Source organism: Struthio camelus, chromosome 8 (genome assembly GCF_040807025.1).
Source record: "Struthio camelus isolate bStrCam1 chromosome 8, bStrCam1.hap1, whole genome shotgun sequence".
In the NCBI taxonomy this organism is placed as follows: Eukaryota; Metazoa; Chordata; class Aves; order Struthioniformes; family Struthionidae; genus Struthio; species Struthio camelus.
In genome coordinates this window covers 15,138,087-15,161,904 of record NC_090949.1, presented here as the reverse complement: position 1 = coordinate 15,161,904, position 23,818 = coordinate 15,138,087, and the positions used below count along the sequence as shown (strand labels likewise).

The following is a 23,818-nucleotide window of genomic DNA, read 5'->3' as shown; positions in this document are numbered from 1 at the left end:
TTGCAAGGTTATTTATATGACATGTACGCTACATTTACAGATTTCCACTCTGACAACTCCACAATTAGTTTTACTTTAAAAGAATAATAGGTAATTTTATATTTTTACCCTCCCCTTAGAATATAATAAATATGCTTGTCAGCACACAGATCCTTTGAATGTGTAATGAGTTTTCTGTTATCTTCCTAAATAGTCCTTGGAGGAACAAATGCATCACAGAAGTGAAAAACTTGCAAAAGTTTTCTTGAAAGCTATGTAAATATATGAAAAGGTTTTGAAACTCACCAATGCACCTTTCTCTCCAGACTGACCTTCTTTACCAGGATGACCCTGATTCAAAAGAAGTGCATTTGATTTGAAAAACACTCACTTTGGGAAATGACATTTCATTATAAAAATACAGTTATTTTAACACTTGAATTTCATGACACTAAACATCCCTTTTTCTGTATAATAACTGTAAAAAAAAAAAATTTCAAGGAAAGATTTTCCTTTCAATACTGAGTTACTTTAGGTAACACAGGAAAAGCCAGACAAGGATTATGTTAATGTGAATATTTTCAGGAATACCCTGATCACCTCTTCTTTTTAGTTAAGGTTTCAGCAGATAGAGGATTTAAATATAAGACACTCTCAAACTTGATTTTTAAACAGACTATGGTATTTATTGCACGAACCAATAAAGGAACTGACCTAGTTTTATTTAACATTCTGCACTACTTCCATATCTTTACTTTAAAGTGCTACTTGCTTTTAAAATAAAATATGTTTATGTTTTAGTTTTTGTTCCATATCATTGAGGTTAAAAATACTGCAGTAGTCAAAACATGATTATTTACCAACCAATTATTTTTCTTTATTATAAAATTTATACTAAAGTGCTGTGAAATTTAAAGGCAATTTAATGAAAGTAAAGGTGAATAGAAGATTATTGTGTATGTGTTGATCAGTCTTACTACAGGAAAATATTAAACCTCTAGTTTTGCCTCACATACAGTCCCATATAACATAACATTGGCTATTACTAAAAATATTCATGTTTTGGTGTCACTGACATACCAAAATGTTTTCAGTCTGTCAGACGTGATATGATTTTGAACTGCCTGCTAATCTTATATGACAAACCTCTGGTGCTTATATTTAATTTGCTAGCTTGGAAAACAGATTAAAATATATGGTTTATTAAGTAATGCTAAAAAAAGAATGGTTAAAATAAAAATTATTTGATACCTAATTGTTCATTTTGCTTTAAAGAGTTTGTTTTACTAACATTACAACATATTTGTTGTTGTTTCTTTTAAAGGGCACATATGTCAGTGTTTTAATTCTAATCTTCTAGAACATGCTTTTTTGTGCACAAAATTTTAAATCCCCACCCAGTATTAGAGATCTCTATATTAAATGACTCAAAAAGTGCAGCAATTAAAGAGCACATCTGTGTCCCACAGAGCTAAATTAATTCCATTTTTAACAATGTCTCTCCTTCCAAAAGGAATGACATTTCCTCATATAGCAGTGAAATGAAATAGTATAGCAGGAATTTTCCTGATCTGCTGAAAAAAAAAGTCCATTAGCTTTTACATGCTCTTAATATGGATATCATGGTACTGCTCTTTGCCTTCAATTACCACTGTAATTCTATGGTTATAAATAGGTTAGCTGAACTTGCCTCCCTTCCCTTTCTCTGAACAAACCTACTTGTGCATTAGGGAGATAATATGGGGAAGGGATGCATATCAAGTATGAATTCATACCTGTGCTAACACCTGATTATCTCTTACAGCATTTTTCCCCCTTAAGGTTTAACATATGTAGATTTTTAAAGAATGCAGATGTTTGTTTGGAAATTAAAATTGTTCTCAGCATGCAGAGAAGGATAAGGCGAAAGCTCAAACGTTTAGACAAAGATTCAAGGCTACCATATATAGGCTTAATATAGGCTACCAAATGTTTTCAGCAGGACTATCCCGTGCATTTCTAAAAAGAGAGATTGTGACAGCCCTGGGTAAAATTCTGTATTTGTAATATATTCATCTATGCAACAAACTCCCTGCAGTCAGTTCTGTAGTTCCTATCCTAGCAAAACTCCTGCTGAAAGCCTTGAGTGCTTCCATTGATTTAAGAAACACAGATATAATCTGTAGAAGAAAAATTGTAAGAGAAAATGGCACGGGAAGAAGTTTGAGAAGACACTGTCTGTCTGATGGTTCACGGTAGTACAAAAACACGATGTTTTTGATGCAAGAAAACTCATGTGCACGCATGTCATTAAAAGCACCGTAATTCCACTTGTAAGCTTAACGCCTGAACTGTATGCAATGGTACTCAGATGGTTACATCCTCTGTTCACATGAGTGAGTGTATCCCTCAGAAGCCGAACTGCTTAGCAATCGCAGAATTATAAGGTTTGGCTTAGGTCTGTCCCAGCACAGGCAGTGAAAAGACCTAAACAGGTGATATGAAACTTAGATCAGGAAGCAGAGAAAGAACTAGCCTATCCTGTTTCCTGAGAAAACAAGTGGTGACTGCAGACTTTTTTTTTTTTTTTAACAGATGATTTGCTCTTCCACTGTGATATAGTAGGACTACAGTGAAACAGTATCTCGCCTTTGTATGTCAGTCAGTTATTTGCTCATCACTGCAGATGTTTCATATGCATTTTATTATCTTGAACCACATCTTTTAAAGCGCAAAGTCATTCTTAGCAGCTACTTCAAAACTGTAACTTTCAAAGTTTTAGTAGCTTAAACGATACAAAGGGTTTACATGAATTTTATAATGCAGTTCTCAACTAGGACTACTGATATTTTTACGCTCCATTTTCTCTTTGCAACATTGTATCCATTATTTGGTAAGAGTATTTAGACATTCAATGGACAAAGTATTTGGTTACTTACAGGAGGTCCATCAGAACCAGGAAGGCCAGGAAGGCCAGGCTTTCCTTGAGGTCCCTAAGTACAATAACAGAGACACGTTTTAAGAATGATCTCAGACAAAGACTTCAATGAAGCTTGTCTGTAAACAGCACTAACTAGGAATAAAAAGAAAAGAAAACAGTAATACAGTGATATAGGGGAGTGGAAGGAGGGGAAGTGGTATGTTTCCTAAGTTTAGATTCCATCTTAGATTCCATTCTCAGTTTATCAGCTTTGACATATAACAGTTTCATTAATTTCAGATAAGTTACCTTGAAAGCTCACCCTTATAGTTAAGAAATATGCTCATACCCAGTGAAGTGTTAAAGAAGATATTTTAGTGTCTGTGTAATTTAAAGATCAAATCAAAATTATATACCTAGAAATGCTATTAAAAACAAAAGTGCTTTGAACTTTAGACTCCAAACAGCTGTATGTAGGTGTAAATCATGGAAGCAGCAAAAGAAACTGGCAGCATTGATTTTAGAGAGTTGTGAGGACTATGAACATCAGGCAAAACTGGATACTTTGACCAGAGGTGTATATTACACATCTTGACCACAGGAAGTATATTACAGAAACAGTTTGACAATTAAAAAAAAAAATCAATAAACGAGAAAGAAAAATGTGCAAGCTATTGCTTATGGTAATTAACATTAGCTGAATAATGATATATTAACTACTTCCTTAGTGTCATCGTTATCCTATCATAGCATTCAGTAGCTGCAATAGCAACAAAATCATAAATAGTTTGATCCCGTTTTGTCTAATTTATAGATATTACCATTTTCAGCCTTCATTAGTTAGATATAAGAATGTACCATATCACAGCTGAGCCTTAAATATCACTTTCCAGTTAGCCACCCAAGCATAGTCTGACTCAAGTATATCAAAGATATTACGGCTGTTATTGTTTTACATGCCTGGGGACATTTACATCTCAGAGACATGTGTTTTCTTTCCTGAATATACTCACTGATCTCCCTTGGCCTACTTGTATGTGCAGAGCTTTTATGAGTGGGCTGCGAAGTCTGAGCAATCTTGGTGTAGTAAGCTATCATGAAGAATATTGCACATAATGTTGTCCTTAAAAGAGAATCTGCTAGCAGCATGATGTGTCATCTTGAGTTGTAGCAGCTGAAATTTTGATGTTTTTTTAATTATCATCATTTTAAAAATTTTTCTATAAAAACGGGCTTAAATGCAGAAAATCTTTGATGTGAATAGATTTTGCAGTATATACTGGATTAAGGAAAGAGAAGAAAGGGGCTTACAATAGCAGGAGAAAAATATTTGTATTTTATATTTTAAATATTGTTACTCAATTTCCATTGGAGTTGCTTATGTGTACCACAATAACTGCCTTTAAACATTTAGAGGTAAACAGTAAATATAAGCAGCCTGTAATAGACAGAAATTTTGACTGTTGCTGAATTCAACAAGGAAAAACTAAACTGAAAAGAGAAATCCCTCTCTACACTGGTTTAGGTAGAAAACTTTCTTTTAACATTTGGATATTGCTGCTTCACACACTACAAAGCCTCCATGCAAGCAAACTAGCAGGCTGAAGTTTCTAGGCCAGCAGAACCTGCCAAATAGCCAATATTTTCACTTGTTCCTTAGGCCTATTCCTCTCCTACTACAGACCCAGCCTTTTAAATCTCAGAGCCCTCTCAGCAGGTCCCATCAGAGACAGCATTCTGAGAAACTCAGAAATGATTATGGAATTTCTAAGCGTATATGTAACACAGGATGCTTCTCAGTTTTTGTAGTGTGCATTAACCAGCAGGAGAAATGAGAGATCTCAGACTTACTTTCCCACAGGGATGCCTCTAGCACCTAGGATGGAGAACAAGTCCCTTCATCATAGGAAGATTAGGCTGCCTAGGCCATTTTGCCCTGAAGCCATATAATGCTTTAGATGAAAGTATTAAATCTGTCGAAACAGCTGGTAGTGTTCCCCTCACAATCACCCTATTTGGTAGTACTCTGTCTAGTGCTCAGTGGGATGGAGGGGTTGCTCCATGCTTGGGGAAGTGTCGTACTTGGGGACTGTGAGGTGATCCAGCACAGCCCCCGTTACAGACACAGGGCATGGTTTTACTGTTAGAGAATTTTTAATTCATTCTCTATATGTGAAACCTGACACATTTTGAACTAACTCAGCTACTCTAAAAAATCTACATCTACAGATATGTCAGATGCTCTCTAGCCCACAGAAATGGGTCATACTAAAAGTTAGCTGAGAATAGTAAGGGTTTGGTTGGATGTGAGGTTTTTGTCTTTAGGAGATAAACCTAGTGAAGATAGGTTTGTAGCTCAGAAGTTGCCTTTCTTTTTATAATACTATAAAATGTAAAACTCACTTCTATCATATGTTTATTTAAGAGAGTCTCTAAATTTTGCATGGAATACTTATTGTTTGTGTTTACAAACACAACTTTTGTGTTTTGGTGCGTTTCTTAGCGGTCTTTTTAACCTCACAGAACACCATACATAGTAACCTACCATAGGCTTGTTAAGAAAATATTTTAATCCATGTTAATATTAAATAGAAAAGCAAGAAAGAGTGCTAAAGTGAGAACAACCACAAAACAATGTCATAGCTAATTAGGTAGGTAGGAAATCAGCAAACTAACTGAAACTTTTTTAGTATTCCAATCTCATTCAAATCAGCTAGTGAGACCACCCCAGCCGTAGAGTAGCTATAAAAAAAAGAGGGGAAAAAAAAGGAAAGAAAAAGGAACCCTCCTATATCCAACACTCTGAGAGCTAAGCATATAGAATATACATAAATCCTTCGATATAGACAGCAGGGATAAAGCAAGAATATAACAAAACTAAAGCCAGAAAGATACTACAGTACAATAAATAAGCACAAGGCCAGCTCTTACAATCTTTAGCCAATACAAAGGACCCATATTTTTCCATAAGACGCTAAGAAGAGGCTTCAGGAATTACTTGATGAACATGCACGTACACAATACAGGGTGGGGAAGAACTCTCCTCCTGTACAAAATTTAACTACTATTTAGCATTACAGGAATAAAAAAAATGGCCACACCATATGAAAGATACAATCAAAGATTAAGAGGCAAAGAGCGCAGCTTACAGAACTATAGCTCTCAGAAAGGCAAGGTATGCGTTGTGAAAGACTATGGAATGCATTATCTTGTGGCTGTAGCCCATCTTGTTAGAATAATACTGCTTAGGCACAGAGACAGGTAGAAAGCACGTACGTTCTTTCCTAAAATCCCTTCGGTTTCTCCTAAAACATATATTAAACAATGAAGGGGAAAGAAATCAAAGAAGAATCAATGAGGGAATCGAGCAAAAAGGCGATGAAAGAGTAAAATTAGTTTAAAAATCAACAGCGACATTTTTGGAATTTATAGAATATGTTTCCAAGCACAAGAACATGTACAAACAGATCAGAACAAAAACCTAACTGAAACTATAGTTAGGCCAATTATACAGCAGAGTTGTATCAAAATATAATCCTTGCAAATGAAAGTGGAATCAGACTTTTAAAAAAATTAAAGATAACAGATAATAGAAAACTTATAAAAGAGATGTAATAAAATAATTTTCACAACTTGCTGTGAAATTAATTTATGTACAAGTACACACTGTTTAATACTGTGGATTGGATTCTGAAGCTAATAACAGAAAAATTAATCCAGATAAAAGGGAGGAAATTATGCTTATGAAAAAGTGTAAAAGAGAGGAAAGGCAAGCCTCCATTGATCATTCCTTTAACTGATGGTTTCAAGAAGGTCTGCTAATTTTAAGATCTTAGGGTACTATTTTCTCAAACATAGCAAAGCCCTCAAGCACATAAGCAAGGTTATTGTACAGAACTGACTGTGAAATACCGGAATAAAGCTGTAACCTACTTTTTCACCAGGAGGTCCAATAGGACCTTGTGGACCAGGAAGCCCCTATTAAAAAGAAACCAGTGTGAGAAATCAGGGAGAACAATATACATACATTCACCCTAGTAAAGGTCCCTCATTAATCTGTTTAAACACACTTGCAAATATAAGTGGCTTTTTTTCCCCATTACCAGTTAGATCAGGAGTTTTGTGTGAACCTTTTGCACAAGCCACTATTCTGGCAGTAGGTCTGTAACAAGATCCTATTCAGAACCCTCCTCCAGGTGTGGCCGTTCCTTCTGCATTCCAAGAACACTGAATGAGTCATTTTTCTCCTGAATGAAAAATCCCTCTGAAAGCTTACTTGAAAACTGCTCCCACCGCATGAGGCACTTTTGTAGCATTATTTATAAAATCCTTCAAGCTTTATCAGTTCTGCATGTGAAAAGCTAACTTTGTACTAATTTCCAGTCATTAAATATTTCCTGCGTGTTAGATCATATTTTTTGAGAGTTATTTTACACTTACTTGTGGGCCCGGGATTCCTTGTTGACCAGGAGGTCCTGGTTCCCCTTGAGGACCCTACATGCAAAAAACACCAAGGCATTAGGTGTGCATTTCTATGTTACAAATCTTCATTGTCAGAACTAAAAAGAGAACAAACTCATCTTTGTTCCCTCCTCTTTAAAGCCTAAAATCAGCTTTCTCTCTCGTGTGATTTTTTTCATGCTAATGAATATCATAGCCTTTTCATTAATAGAGAGTAATGAATTTAGCCCACACGTAGGCCCTGAGCGCTGGAGTCCATGGGGCTGAAGGAGCTTGAAGGAAAGTATGTTTAGCCCTTTGGGCTGAAAACTAAGTAATAGAAGACTTCTCTTTTCAAGATAAGATCATTAGGCATCTGAATTTTTTGATAGAACACTTTTAATGAAATGGAAGGGATGGCATAGTGGCAAGGATAAAAGAATTTGGAAAGGATTCTTAGAATCCACTCTCTTTTTTAATTTCCAGCTTACTCACCATGTTTCCTTTTGGGCCTGAGGGGCCATCAACACCTGCAATGCCCTATGACAAAGAACATAAACACAAGCAACATTCAGTGGACTTTTTTCTTCTAGAAATTGCAAATATAAAATGTCTCATGTTTCATACATACGTACAGGTTGTCCAGGGGGACCAGGTGTACCTCTGGGGCCTAGTAATCCCCGTGGACCCTGTGGAGAAGAAACACTTATTAACACCTGTAACAATTTTTTGGAACAAAGAGAGGCCCAGGGCAAGGACTGGGCCAAGGAATGTCACAGGAAGAGGAGGGAGGAGGGGAAGGCAGTGGGGGGGGGAGGGCAAGAGACAGACGGAGAGACAAAGGAAAAGATTCACTGATAACAGATTCTCCCGAAGCCTGCCATATGTCTAAACAGGATGTTAGTGGAAGGGCAAGCTTTGCTTTAGTCAGCCATGTGGTCACTTTAGAGAAGGGTAGAAGGTGATAACTGTTTCTGTTTGCTTGTACAGAACACTGGCACAGCATCTTCCACTGAAACTTCAGCTGCATCTTGGCCTGAAGGTCTGACCTGAATAGCAGCACACGTGTATATGCCGGTCTTTATTGAAAGCAAGATGTGCTGTCACGCTCTGTATGACTATACTACATGTGAAACAACGCTTTTCTATGGAGTAAAGAAACAATAAATATTTAAAATTTACTAATAATTTTATTATAATAAATACAAAGTATTCTGCAAGCCAAAATCAGATTTGCTCCTCTTACTGCTACAAAAACTGCACCGAAGAACTAGGGCTATGCTCCTGAATAAGATGAGCAAGATTTGCCCTATAACCTAATCTTTGACTTTACACTATGTAAGTGAATATTAGTTTTCATCATTTGTGTCCTCACCCATAACACACTTGCTAAAGGAGGCAGGACTCCAATCTCCTCAGGTATGATATAGATACAAATCACTAATGCTCTGACTCTGTAGCATCTTCTTCCTATTTTGAAAGTAGCTAGCCGTATATCAAACATTTTGGGTAAAATTCCTCTTTCTCGGACATGATTTCTTGCCTGCAATGCAGAACTCTGCTCTGCAGTGGCAGCACCTGCAGAATTCCAACTGACAGAAGTGGAAATTCTGTATGTGGAACAAGTATAAAAACATGTAATGAAGCACACTAGCAGGGAAAAAAGAGGAAAAAACAGGTCTTGTTTTCTAACAAATAGATGCTTGTAAAATGTTTTCAAAGCAACAAGGGTTTAGTAATATTCTCATGTACCAAGCTGAATCAACTACATGACCTGATTTTACACCAGGTCGATAGGAAAAGAAATATCCTTTATGATTCTGGAAATTGTGTTGACTGGATATATCCCTGCCTTAATTCTTATCTTGTTAGTAGTGTTTCACCCTTAAAATTGTTCATTTGTTTGCTTTTCAGCCATAATCAATACTCTCCATGCACACGCTAATTTTTATACCTGGAATCCAGAACAGCTCAACAGAAAGAAAAACAAATCTCAAAGTGATTTTTGTTTAAAACAGGACACTAGCTAGATACAGAAGAGTAAGAAAGCACTGCTTACAGCTTCACCTGGGAGACCTCTTGGTCCAACTTCTCCATCTTCTCCCTGTTTTTGTAGAAAAGGAATGGGAGTTTTAGGAAAAAGAGCATGTGCCGTGACCATATTCTGATTATGTGAGGACTTTCTGTAGATTTTACTGTGCATGTGAAATAAATAGCAACTTACTCTTAATCCGTCTTCACCAGGTAAGCCAGGAGGTCCCTGCGGGCCACGGTCTCCCTGTAGGATAAGGGAAGCCATTAAAGTAATACGACTGTGGCTGGAAACAATAAGGGATGGGAAAGTGAAATGAAAGCAAATGTGTTAGCTGCAGTCTGATGTGTCAAAACATGTCTTGACATAACAATACAAATCTAGGACTCAGCAAAATCTTTTATTACGTTACTATAAAAACAAATTAACATTTCCAAAACAATGAAATATTTGTGTCTGTAAGATTTGACTCTTTAACTATTTTTGGTCCCAGAACCTACCGCTACAAGAGGCAGTGTTAATGTGTACCCACATTTTACTGTATCTCATCAGCAGTCCCTTCCCCTTCAACACAAACTATTACTGCCGGTAAAATAAGGAATGTGAACATGGGTCAGAGGTTAATAAACTAATTGCTGGGTGGAATGACCACCTTTCAGAATGACCTGCTGTGGCCCCAGTCCACAGACAGACTTGGGACTGATTTTTTGAGGGTTTGAAAGGGAGCCAGACTTCCACACTTCCCCTCTGAGGCTGAGGCTTTTAAAGTCTATATATGGAGAGCCATAGTAGATGTATTTTTAGCATTTATTTTTCTTTCTCCATTTTTAAAGAGAACTAGTGTGCTGCTCAAACACCACTGACTGACCTCTTTCTGGGCAGCGGGCTTTTAGGCTGTGACTTCCTTCTGGCACTGGACAACAACCAAGTATTCATGCTGTTTTCCTTAATTTTATCAGCACCTCCAAGAAGCTTGACACTGCTGTGGATCCCAGCAGAGATGTATGGAGTCACTCTTGAGTGGTTCCACTCTTTCAAACTCTCCTAGGGGATTTTAGGTAACTGTTCAGTTATGCCAGAGCTCTCTTATATTAGGGATGTCAGGATGTTATTCCACTGCCTTTCTGTCCTCTACAAGCTGGGGTCTTCATGAGAGAGAATGAATTTCTATGAATTGCACTTTTATAGCCCTAATATTAATTACTGCAGCAGCCTCTATATTCTGCTAAGCTTTGAAACTATACAACATGATCTACTGATACAGCATGTAGCTTTCTAAATGATATTACTGAAAAATAAGACATGGCACATACAATCTGAGTTCTGGCTTCCACTCAATACCCATATGAAAATTACAGTACTGGCTTAAACCTTCAAATATTGAAACAATTCATCCCCTAAGTGGCTACCTTTCTTTTCTTGCAAGCATATGACATGTAGAGCCAGATTAGGAGCTTGAGTTCAGTGTCTTGGTATTGTCACACAGTTAGCATATAACTACTTATTATTATCAGTGTCCTCAGTTTTTCAGTTCTCTCACTCTTTCTTTCAAATGTTCTGTTAAGGTCTGATTTTCTTTTTTTCTTACACCTCTTTCTTCTAGTAGTGCCTGGTTATTTTATGCTTGAGAAGGTATACATTTCTACTAAATCTGCACAAGAAAAGTTCATAGTTATAAATTTTAAGGCTTAAAGGACTTTTAAACCTTGTAGTCTGATCTCCCCTACACTGGAGGCCAGAGAATCTTATTTAGTTACTGGTGTCTAACAACTCATGTTTGACAAAAGCCTGTTTTCAGAGAGGTATCCAATTTGAAATTCACAATTAAGATATGACCAATCCTAAAAGAAGTCCTAAAACACCTACTCTAAGATTAGGGGTTTTCAACATCAATTCTCTTAGAGGTGAAATGTAACTACAACAGAAAATAATGCTCCTTTTGTCTTCCTTCCTGTGCTCTTAACTGCAAGCCACTAGAGAACTAAATATTTGCATTATATGCTGCTGGTATATGATGAATCTGAAGAGCCCCAGCTATCTGATCTGGCTTTGATTGAGCTGTTTCCTTATAGATCATAAACTGTATGTTTGTAAAAGACTCCCATTGGAACACAAGAGTGCAGTGATTTTTAAATACTGGAATGGGAAAGCTGATGAAAAGGCGGCATTATTTTTTACTACTATTTTGCAAATTTCAATCAAAATTTATTCTTCTGTTTTAGGGTTTTTTTTTTTATTTGTTCAGGAAATATGAAGCCAGTGAAACAGTTGCAGGAAAAAATAATAAAAAAAATTCATTTAATTATGTCATGGAAGGTCCCATGGACTGACAATTCAGCTATTCAAGGTTAGAAAGCAGACATATATCTCCCGGCTCTGAACCAATTTCTGCTCAGCCTTCGAAGAACGAGATAAGCAGTGACAAGAGCTTCATGTCTAGCACCCTCTACTGGTCAGCCACTGATGAAGCCAGATTTCAATTCTGTGAAAAGCTGACTGCTTTACACTCTTCGAGGAAAAGGGAAGGATAAAAGAGGATCAAGAATTTTGCAAATGGCACTAAAAGTTTTTTTTCCACTGCAAACAGAACTCAAAAGAGTAGCTTCAGATGTTATTACAAAGAACTACATTACTGGCCAGTAGCCAAAATTGGTGAGAGTTCTTGGGAAGCACAGCAACTTATGCTAACCCGTTGAAGGGTGAAAGCTATAATCCTTCCATGGTCATCAGGCTCTAGCGCAGAAGGGAATGGTTCTGCTGACATTTCCATTCACTTGTCCTTGTAGGGTCACATTGCACTTACCAGGACAACAGTTAAGGAGTTACATTCAGTAGAGCATGTTGTTACTAGCACTTACATTCAGTGTATAATTCAAAGCAGAAAGCCCCTCCTGTGCTTATTTCTTGCAGGGAAAGATGCAGCCTGATTTTATAGATTGTTATGATGCAAATGCAAGTTGTTTTAAGTATTATTCCAAGTTTTCTTAACTTGTCTGATCTGACTCTGATCTGTCTTTAATGAAAAGTCATCGGAATGAGCCACATTAAACAATTCAGATTACAATTCAAATACTTAAATGCATTCTTTGAGCAGGCTTATGAGTAGAGTTAAAATTTGACAAGCTCCTGTTATAGAAACTTTATGCTAATTTACTGTATTACTGTTTCCTTTAATGATGAGTTTAAATCCAACAGGCAAATTCCTTAACTATTAAAAATTAGAGCAATGCCAAGTAGAAGACATGACATGAATTCTGCATATGCATTTAAATCAATAATATAATTGATACTGTGAATTGTTGTCCATTGATTGATATTACTAAAATGTCTTATGAAGCCTACATTACCTGACAGTATAGATATTATTCTGTAGTGTGAAATGCTGACGTTTTCTCTAAACTTTCTCCATGGTCCTTAGTGCTATTTTTAATGACTAGTATACTATTTACATGACAGTATCAGAACGTTGTTGAATAAAAACACGCATATTTATCTTACCCTGTTACCTTTGTCACCAGGGAGGCCAGGAAGACCATCAAATCCTCTGTCACCCTAGGAAAGAAAAATCACAACTTTAGTAAATGACTATTATATTTTGTATTACTCTGACTAAATTGTGCCTTCTCTCTAGAAGCTAATTTCTACCTGTGCTTATATGTACACTTTTCTTACTGAATGAAACACATGGAGATCAAACACATGGATCAAACTTAGAAAATTTACTTCTGTGTATCAGAGCAAGAGAAGATGCGACACATCAGCCTTTACCCTTGCACCGTAATTTTGCTATTTGTAAGAGGAAAACTACATTTAGATGAAAAGCTTGGTTCTACCCACACTTTGCAGTTGCAAAACTGACTTCACTGCTGCTACTACTCTGTAACTAGAGGCTGTCTCAGAGGGCTAGGAATCATGCTCAAAGAATCAAGTTACTTCAAGGTCAGACTACTAGCCATTACCATTAATTAGCATATTTTAAATGGATGATTCATTCTCAGCTCTTGCCTCTGACCCAGCTATCTGAAACCTCAGTATTTCCACTTGAGAGTAGAACTTTGGGTTGGCTTGGCAGGAGCTGTGGTGCCTATTTAAAATCTGTCTAGTCCATTCCAAGACTGAAATTAAACCTCAGGCCTCATTATTATTTACCTTTGCACCGGGTTCTCCCGGCATTCCTCTGGAACCATCAGCACCAGGGCGTCCCTGCAAAAACCCAAACGGGCAAGCATTTGAAAATGCAGTGGAATGAGTTAATATTCAAATATATTTAAATAGCAATTATTTACCCAGTGCAAGCTTGATCTATTTGCTACCTACCCTTTTGCCAGCTTTCCCACTTGGACCAGGGGCACCTTGAATACCACGAGGACCCTGAATTTAAACATATTCAGGTTAGCAAAAAGCTAGTTAAACATCTCACTTCAAGGACATCATTTAATTTTTAAATTTTTTTATTTTTATTTTACATTTTTACGTAAAGCCGCAATATTTTTCCAAGAAAAGGATTTTGGATTCCTAATCCCATTAGTTTTAATAGAACTTGAGCACTCAAATTGGCATTAACTGCCATTTTTAACACTAGCTTTCATGAGATGACACTACATATGGCATAATTGGTCTTTTTTACATAAAAGCTTGTCACGTTCTTTTGATGGTTTTGAAGATCTCAGCCCTGTGGTTTGAAAACCCTTGTTCCAGTCATGCCAAAATTAATTTAGCCACAGAATAATTATTTTATGAAAATTGAAGAGTACTTATTTTAGATCCCTAACTGATACACAAACATGACTTGTGCTAGTAAATAGCTCACATGGTGTCTAAGCTTTACTCAGCAGTTTTAACCAGAGGGAGACCAAACTGCACACTGCAAACATAATTCCACTTTTCAGACATGTTACTGTCACTGAAGATGGGCTGGAAGTATGTTTCCATGGAAGCATTCTCATCGCCCATTCAAATGCATCTTCTTCAGGTGGGTGTAGCAGTGGACTAGCATTCAACATTAACAAGGTGGGAACAGAAACAATACTAAGAATGTACGTAAGCAAACTGGAAGATTGACAGCTATTCACAGTGCTTTTTAATTTGTGTTCCTCTAATTCTATGCTAATGCCCCTGTGGACTTTTAGGGTAGGCACTTAATAATGTATTAAATCCATGATATCACTTGAGATCTGGCAAAATCATTGTTCCAGAGACTCCCACCACGTATCCTTTAGGAAACCCATACTACTTCTAGATTTAAGCTGAAATATATCAATGTTTTTCAGTGCTCTTTGAGATCACTGCACAAGAGCTGATATAATTGTAAGCCAAGAGGAAATGCATTTACTGATTCCTAAAGACTACTTCCTGGCAAGTCAAGTCTTTTTTAAAAATTTCCTGTTTAATTACTAACTAAATTCAATCTTTCTCACCTTAAGAGATCTGATAAGATCAGAGCCCAAGGTCATATGATTGCAGACTCTCATGGCAGTTACACGCATGTATGATTTTGAACAGAGAAAAGAACCTGAGTGACAATATTAAAACAGGTTTTCAAGTGATGACACTCCACATGTGACAACGGCTCTTTGTTATGTAAAGGCAGATTGTTACTTTTGTATTTCAAAATGAACAGTCTAGCTATTTCATTTAAATAGGACTGTATGCGTAAAAACTATTTTTCTTCAATCGCATGCGGAAAGCACATCATTCACTGTTTTCTACCAAGTGATATGAATGCATTTTCTTATACTGAAAAGCACATAAAGGTAAACAAAGTCAAAGATAACATACAATATTATTGTACCTGGGGACCTGGCTCACCACTTTCACCTTTAGCACCTGCTGCTCCAGGTCCACCCTTGATGAAAAAACAGAAATATTCTGTTAGTTTAAAAATACAACACAACTTCAATTTATAAGTTATATGCTATTTCTATACAGTAATTGCAGGGAGGAAAAAAAAAAACCAATCCCATATTTGTTTGGTGTTTTGAAATCATCATTTGAGTATGCAGATATATCCTGATGTATCATTGTCTAGAAACTAGGCCTGAGCCAAAAAAGTCTTTCTATTACCAAAGTAAAACTCCCATAGATTTCAACTGGATCAAATATAACCCTTTGTTCTATATTAATATTGGATAGCTAAATATCAGCACAGGAAGAGCCTAAGTGGTGCAAACAGAAGTCCACCTGCTGCAGAGAAGTCAACAGAAATTAAACTTGTCTCTTTTCACCTTTATTGATTTCTGTGTTGTACTGAAAACACCATAGTTGCAGAGCTCGATCCAAAAATCACTATAATCAATGAAAAATCCCCTATCTAATCTTGCCATCAACTAGTGTGGTGTACAAGCTCTTTGTGGATCTAGCCCTGAACAAGTCGAAAAATCTATGTAACGGATTTTCTTTACCATCATTAAATAATTATACAGACTTTCAGAGTAAGTTTTAACCATAAGCAGTTCTCAAATAGATTATCAGCCAGGGTAAGATAATGTACATGGAATCTGAGGCAGAATTAGTCAAAGTCAGTTTTGTTTTCTTAATAGTGCTCTCACAAAAAAGAAAAAACAAAACAAAAAAAATTCAAACACACTGACAAAGAATACAGGTCTCAGGGAAGAAGCATACTGAAGTTTACTATTATGGACAAAAGAATTTCTACATTTCTGACCTCTGAAACAGGTGATCACCAAATGCATGTATTTAATACAAAACAAATCTTGCAGACCTTGGAGGCTTGATTCTCCTCCTATTTCACCACAGTGACTTCATTCAAAGGAAAGAGTGGTCTCAAGGCTTGTTTTAGCACCCAGTCTAGCATCTTGGAGCGGAAAGATTCCCCCTGATTTTGCTGTTATTGAACCAAGTCCTAAATAAACTGAGAACCAGATCCTGAGCTGGTGCTGGCAATGGAGAAAACAATGGATCTGGTAGGTAGTGACAGTCTGAATGGGTTTTTCTAGCATACACTCTGCTTTTAATACATGTGCTCATTATATTTAATATCTGTACACAGATCTTTCTCTGGTATTTTATATTAATTAAGCATGAGATCTCCAGACTCAGTGGAAGCTAGACTGGGGTATGACACTGTTGTGTCAAGATTTTTGTTATTAATACTTGATATGTTTCTTAATGTATCTTACTGGCTACTAAACTAATTTAACAAAATACAGTTCACAGTAAGGTTAAAAACTCCAGGTATTCCATTCTTGAAATGAGTTGGGCACACAAGCAACTGACACACCAAGAATCAGCAGTTGCTTCTGTAACTCCAGGTCAAAAACACTGCCAGATCAAAGAGCTGGATTTCTAGAGCCTCCTGGTGGCATAGTAGCAAAACAACTATTAATATTATTCATCTGTTGAACTTTGCATACAGAAATTCATGAAGGCTTCTAAAATATACACTAGTGTGGGTATGAGGCCAGGTTATACTTCAGTTAAAGAAACTATTCACTGCCAGCATTAAACCAGTCTTTACAAATGGATTCCTTGCTTACAGAAGTTCTGTAATTATTTTGTCCGTATAAACTGAATGTCACCCTGCAGGTCTCTTGATTTAAATATTCTGCTGGAAATAATGCATTAGTTTGTTAAATAAACTCAATGTGTTGTCTGATTTTCTATAAGTATCATGTACCTAATCACGATCAATCAGGAGTTTATGGGCCAAATTCTCTGCTTGGTAGCAAATATTCATGTTGGAAGAATTACTCTAGAAAAGATGCGATCTTGCATAGGCCAGTTTAAAAATACAACTAAACCCCAGTGATTTCAATTTCTGCGGAGAGAGGGAGTTTGTGATCGGTTGGTTAGCTAAAATTTACCTGAAACCAGTAAGTTTCACCTAGATAAACAAGGATAAGTTCATGAGATTGGCCATTTGGAGCATAGCATCACCTGGAAAAGGTTCTTTGATGTCTTATAAAGATGAGGCCAAACTTTGCCAAGCCAACCCAGAATGCAACTTACAGTTTTACTATTTTGTAGCTCCCAAAGCTGCCTGAAAGACATGTTGAGCTGCTAGAGCTCAGCTAAGAATAAGAACTGGAGTATTCCTTATTCTCCCTAAAATATTCCTTCTACAGTATGTAACTATATTATATCTCCCTGGGATTTCCCTGCTAATAAAAGTAGTCATTGGAGGGAACAGAAAGCAAGCTGCTAAGGCAACTTGTCAGTTGTGTTGTGCTGCTATAATGATGTACAGTGTGATGGGCAATAAGCTGGTCAGTATTTTCTGCACATGACAATGGATAGGATGCTACATTCAAGTTTGTCCATCTGCCTCTCCTACTTGCAAACTAACAGTTAAAGTCAGATGTACTGTACAGTACTGTACATTAAGAAGGATATACATTAAAAAGGAGATGGGAAGAGAAAGACTTTGTTGTTACTGTTCAACAGCGGCTGTTGATGAAGCATCACATTAAAGAAGGAAGGAGGTGCAAAAGAAGAGAAAGCAACTGTATTTCTCATTCCACAGTTCCACTACTTTAAAACTGTAACCAAACCTCCACAACAGGGATAAGTGAAAGAAAACAACCGTGAAGGCAAGGAGAAAAACAGATGCCCTCCACACATATTGCTGTCTTGTGTGTATGATTCTACTGTTGTGGCTGACACAGTGCTCCAGTTACTTTTACTTCACACAATAAACCATGCAGGAAATGCCTTCGTCCTTTTCTCTTCACTGTACAGCCATAATTGGTTTTCATTCTGCAATAGCACAATTGTATTTTTGCTTGTGTTTTAAAACTAGATGCTTGTCTGATGTCACAAAAAGTGCTAACATTGTTCCAACCTTTGTGCTCCAGGTGCTCCTCACTGTAATGATGACGTATATAAAAATTATGGCAGACACAGATCAAAATTAAAGGGAGGCCAAATATTTGCCAAGCTAGCTGTGCCTCCAAAGTAGACTAAATACTGGTTTCCAAAATAAGTGAAAGTCACATAATTTCAAATATAGATGCTGTACTAACTCTAGAAAAGAATTTCACTGCCTACATCAAAGGATAAATATAATAAGCTGGTAGAAATATAGAAAATATTAGTTTTCTATAAAGTCTGTGATCTTGGCTGCAGCATTTGTTATTTTATATTGTGGTAGGGATGCTTTATAATGACTTTTTGAAAGATGGTAAGTACTAAATTACAGCGTTAGTGGATTATTGAGTCTGCAAACTATCCATTTCCTAAAAGAGGAAATTGCAGTAACAAGATTGATAAGGTGCTTTTTGCTTGCTGAGCTACCTATCTACTTTTCTACTTTCCCTGTGGCATTGTCCTTTTAAAGTGTTTTTTAGAGAATACAGTTGCAAACTTCTGTGATCAAAAAGTTATTCTGCATACTATTAGAAAAACTTTTGTTTGTGTTCCATGTATAGACCAATACCAAATATAAACCTTCTGAGCATGTACAGGGACAGCTGCATTTTCCAGATCACTAAGTATTAGCAGCATGGGTCAAATTCGGGTCTGAAGTAAAAAAAGTATAATTCTTTTAGAAGTCTATATGGTTTTCAATTGGTTATTTCAACACATCTTAAAAACCTTCCAGATGCAGCTTAAATAGTGGGGCAAGATCATTCCGCACACTCTTGCTTTAACATCACCTTCTGTAGAGTTTTGCATTTATCACAAGAAACTTTGTGAATATTATGACACAAATAACTGACTGCAGAGGCATATGTAATTATACGAGGCTATTCACTAGTTTTGTAAGTCCACCAGTGTGCTCTGTACAAATACGCAAAAATCCACATTAAAATTGCTCTAGCATTCAGGTCACATTGTAGATCTTGAATAAGAATACAAACTATGTACTCTTGAATAGGAATACAAACTATGTACTCTTCATTACATCAGTGTCATTCCAAATAAGAGGAGCACAAATGCACAGCTGCAGGTAAGGTAGATTTGTTTACATACCACAGGACCTGGTCTTCCAGTGAGTCCCATGGGACCAGGTGGCCCTCTCATAGCAATCTGAGGGGAAAAAAAGAGTAAAGCAGCAGATAATCAAGAGCAAACTGTCAATCTAGCATGCAAATTCTATAATAATACAATTTCATAACCCATTAGCAAACAACTGTCACCAGTATCTCGGTTGTTAATGAGGGTATCTACTGCCATAAGATGATGCTTACAGCTCTTTACAACACATCGTGCATGCTATAAAATGGAACTGCATTTGGAGCTGTAGCCTTCTGGCAGTTTTTGCAGGCTGCTTGTGCTTACCCTAGCTTGCTGAAGAATAGCTTGTGCTTGAGCTTCCTGAGCTGAGACTGTTGGACCCTTTTCACCATCTCCACCAAAGCGGAACTGCAAGTATCAAAACAAGAAAAGGAATTCAGAATTTAATAAGTTAAAACCATACTTGTTATTCACTGCAACTGTATAAACCATCGTGAAGATACTGGGTCTCATTCTTTAGTTTATTCCACTATGCCACCATTCCATAACACCAAAAGACTGCTGCACTGGGGCCACTGGATTCAACACAAATATTCAGTTATGAATAACAGATTAGAACTGGAGCACAAATCTAATCCTTTATCAGCAAACATTTTGTTGATTTCACCAGATTTTTGTTGTTTTGTTTGGGTTTTTTTTTTGGTGACTTTTAATCCAAATGGACTCTAATTATCTGCACAACCCCACTAAAAACATATATCAAAATAAATTTGTGCCATTAATTAAATTGTCAGTACATCTCTAACTACCCATAGAAAAATGCAATTCAACTTAGGGCAGCCTTCTATTTGAAAATATTTGGTATCTAAAATGAAACAGTTTTGTGTCACTTCTGACAATTTCAAAATAAATTAAAGCATAAAATTTAAACACTCATTCCTGTATTCCTGGTCTGGTGTTGCTCATGGAACTGCTAGGAGAAGCTCTGCAATGTTGCAGGGACATTGTCTTGCAAGAAGAAGCATGGCTTTCCAAGGGTATGCCATAGGCACACTGGATATCAGGGCCATGAATCTTTTACAGCCTGCAGCAGTTTGTCCAGTTTGCCTGCATCTAGAGTTGGCAAGGTAATTGATGTCTCTCTACTGCAGCCATACTATTATTACAATGGAAGAGGCTTTTAGAAAGTTTTGGAAAACTTATTGTTTTAAGCCCCCACAAATGAAATTTTTGTAAATTAGAAAGTAAGAGAATTATCAAGCCTGCTACCATATGAAAGGAGACCAGGGTTTGTAAGAATTAGCCTAATACAGAATCAACCACGTTTACAAAATATTTTTCCAAGCAAAGGTGCCTACGTTATCATGCATCCACTGAAAAGATGAACCCATTCTAATGAATTCAAGTCCCACATGTGATGAAGAGCCACATGTCCTTCAAAAGGCATCTCCAAGGTATTACCAAAGGCTTAGAATCCTTCTAAAAATAAAAGTGGCAGTTTAAATACCCAAACATCTATCCTTATTGACTACTGTGAGATATTTATACAGCTCATGTTTTTTAGGATAACTGCAATGACCACATTTCAGCTGGAAGTAGACCAAGGGGATACCAAATTTCTCATTATACATTTAGAGCAGATTAGAAAAGACAGTGGAAGAACAATATCACTCATATAGTTAGCAAAGATCATCCTGAGTCACTGACTCAAGAACAGTATGATTTCATGAAAATTTTTGATATTAATATGCTGAATGTGGAGAAAAAGTCTGGACGGTGGTTAAGCTACTAGCCTGGACTGCGGGAGACCTGAAGCCAATTTCCTGCTTCCCCAGAAATTTATGTTTTGACTTAGCAAATCACTTGTAGTCTAGCTTATTAACATCCAAAAATATGGATAGTAGGATTTTCCAAATTGACTGATAGGTTAAGTATTAGCCAACAGTTGCTACCCTTAAAGCAGCAAACCAATAAAAGATAAATCCGTTGTCTGCTGGCCCAACGATTACTGTTGGAAGATTTAGGAATAATTCCCCTAAGGAGTAGTGGCATTTTTTCCATCAACTAATTATTAGTGAATAAATATTTCTCTTATACAGCCAGCTGTGATAATAGAAATGAGCCTTAGTGCAAACACGAGGTCAAAAACATAGCTTATTTTAATAATCTTTCATTGAATGTTTCATAAATAGAAAATAAACTTTACAAAATCTTCCTTTTCTCATTGATATTGATGGGAGATAGGGCTCCTTAAACATCCATCAGAACAGCTGTAAGCCTTTTAACTGAGTGTTTCTTACCAAAAACACTGCACTGTCATTTTTGACTGGTGTATCAATTCTCTGGGATGGCAGTATTCATCACATCTTTCACATACACTTAGGAATAATGAATTCCATGCACATAGTACTTCTCGGACTGGAGAAAGTTGCAAGGCGCTTTAACAGCTTTGGGTTGTTCCTCCTCCTGCTAAAACAGATGGTGTTTTGCTTTGACTCCAGTGGGAGAAGAGCTGACTATGTGCATATATTTCCATCCAAAGGATGCACTGATCCGTCAAAAGAGTCACTGGAGTCCAATTTTTAAAATTCCATGCTTAAAATTCTCCATGTCAAGAAGAATAGGGGCTCTTTGTGCAACACTAATCTGCTTGTTTAAGATGTATTGTAAGTTTGAAAATATAAGGGGAATTTCAGCACCTGTATTACAATCACTTACGATTGTAATAGGTACTACGTACACGTTCCGATGTGGCAAGCAAGCAGAAGCTAAAGCCTATCTTTTATCTGAGGAAAAAGGATCATATGATCTTCACATGATTACACAATACAAGAACCTCTGTTTCACTTTTCATTCCAAAGACAAAATCAGATGAAAGAGATACACCTGCACATTTCTTGAAATATACTTCCTCTTTTTGGAGACCGACTACCCTATAATCCTAATCCTACTTACCGGCAACATTAACATGGTACCTGGCGGACCTGCTAAACCGTCAGCACCAGGGAGACCAGGGCGACCAGGTGGACCCTATGAGAACAAAGGGATGAGGGAAAAAAAGGGATGAGAACAGAGAGATGGCTATATAAGATAAATCTACAGAGTCACCCATGCACACTTGTACTAGTATCCATACGATGCACTTGGAGATTTAATAGTCTTTTAAATGTTTTGGGAATATTAGTCATAACCAGTGAGATAAAGAAGTGGGTTTTGGGATCACCTTCAGGAATAGGGAAAGAGTTACTCTCTCCAGTTGTCTTACTTATAAATTATATATATATGGAGTAAGGAGTATCTGATGATGGAGCCTCTAGTCATGACTGAATAAATTAGGCTTAGCTGAGTTTTGTGCTGTTATTCTGTGCTTGCTTCATTTGTTATAGAAAACTCATATTGCTGATCCTCTTTAAACTCTTTGAGCAAGCTTAGTTTTCAAAGGTTACATAACTCCTGTAGTTATGATTTGAAATCTATTTTTATTAAATCTGTTTTTCTCTGACAGTTTAAAAATAGCTAAATTTTTGGTGTAAGCTAGGGCTGAAGAAATGTACTAATGAATATATGTGGTCCTCATAATTATCAATTAACAAGAAATTCTACATCAATAAACTCTGCGGCTGTGAGTCTTTGTGTTCCCAAGTGAAACTGAAGATTAGATAAGTTTTTCGCTTTCTTCTCTCTTGACACTATTTTATGAGGGAAATTCATCCCTGCAGACAGTATAAGCAGGACTTTTGCCTATGTCTGTCCTCTCCAGAAGAGCACTTTCATCCATTTCTAAATTGTTTTACAGGTATGATTAGGATTAATATGATATAATAATTTAGTACAAAAGCTGAAGCACCATAGGCAACTATGAAAGGTGGCATATTTTACAATAAATTATTCTGTAGTTCTGTGCTTACACAGTATGCTCATTTATTCTATTTTTTAATTAAGCAATGTTCTTTTCTTTAGTGTTAATTTTCTCAGACCGTTACTTTTCTAAATTTTTTAACTGAACTGAAAACTATAGCCAGAATAATTACAACAAGAGCTATAGTCTATATTGGTATACACTAATTGTTAGTTTAAGTAAAAAACAAACAAATAAACCAACTGTCCATATATGCTACATTTCAAAGTGAGCAATGTTTTCCTTTAGGATAGAATCTGATAACAGACTCTGGCTGCAAAAATCCCTATTTTCCCCATGAGTTTGGTAACTAATTTCTACAACTATTTCTTTGTGTAATGTGTTCTTTTTTGTATAAAAATGAAGTTTGTTCCATGGCAGGAACTTTATGTGTTTAGACAAAGATGAATTTCTGATGAATTTTAATGAGCAGTTAGTTTAACAAAAAGGAGTATTATCAGTAGTTATTCCATTACAATGTGTTAGAATTCCCTTTTTATCAGTTTAAATTTCAAAATAGTTGTTTAGTTAAACTACAACAAACGAATATGAAAGAATGGATGGTTATTACTACTTCATTACATTTTAAAATCATTCACGTCAAAACGTTCAGAAAAATATAGACAAATAGGAATTTAACTTTTTTCCTGTATTT

General features: G+C 36.4%; 1 protein-coding gene across 4 annotated transcripts in view; it reads right to left on the bottom strand.

Moving 5' to 3' along the window:
- COL11A1 (collagen type XI alpha 1 chain) overlaps nucleotides 1-23,818 on the bottom strand; it is a 172,597-nt gene that overhangs the window by 87,462 nt on the left and 61,317 nt on the right. For all 4 annotated transcript variants that reach the window (XM_068952233.1, XM_068952231.1, XM_068952234.1 and 1 more), the window contains 15 exons: nucleotides 22,221-22,295; nucleotides 19,590-19,673; nucleotides 19,281-19,337; nucleotides 15,142-15,195; nucleotides 13,668-13,721; nucleotides 13,500-13,553; nucleotides 12,849-12,902; nucleotides 9,543-9,596; nucleotides 9,378-9,422; nucleotides 7,954-8,007; nucleotides 7,814-7,858; nucleotides 7,319-7,372; nucleotides 6,812-6,856; nucleotides 2,898-2,951; nucleotides 286-330 (listed from right to left, as the gene is read on the bottom strand). In XM_068952233.1, the coding sequence (XP_068808334.1) occupies nucleotides 286-330; nucleotides 2,898-2,951; nucleotides 6,812-6,856; nucleotides 7,319-7,372; nucleotides 7,814-7,858; nucleotides 7,954-8,007; nucleotides 9,378-9,422; nucleotides 9,543-9,596; nucleotides 12,849-12,902; nucleotides 13,500-13,553; nucleotides 13,668-13,721; nucleotides 15,142-15,195; nucleotides 19,281-19,337; nucleotides 19,590-19,673; nucleotides 22,221-22,295 (828 nt within the window). The remainder of the gene's footprint in view (nucleotides 1-285; nucleotides 331-2,897; nucleotides 2,952-6,811; nucleotides 6,857-7,318; nucleotides 7,373-7,813; nucleotides 7,859-7,953; nucleotides 8,008-9,377; nucleotides 9,423-9,542; nucleotides 9,597-12,848; nucleotides 12,903-13,499; nucleotides 13,554-13,667; nucleotides 13,722-15,141; nucleotides 15,196-19,280; nucleotides 19,338-19,589; nucleotides 19,674-22,220; nucleotides 22,296-23,818) is intronic.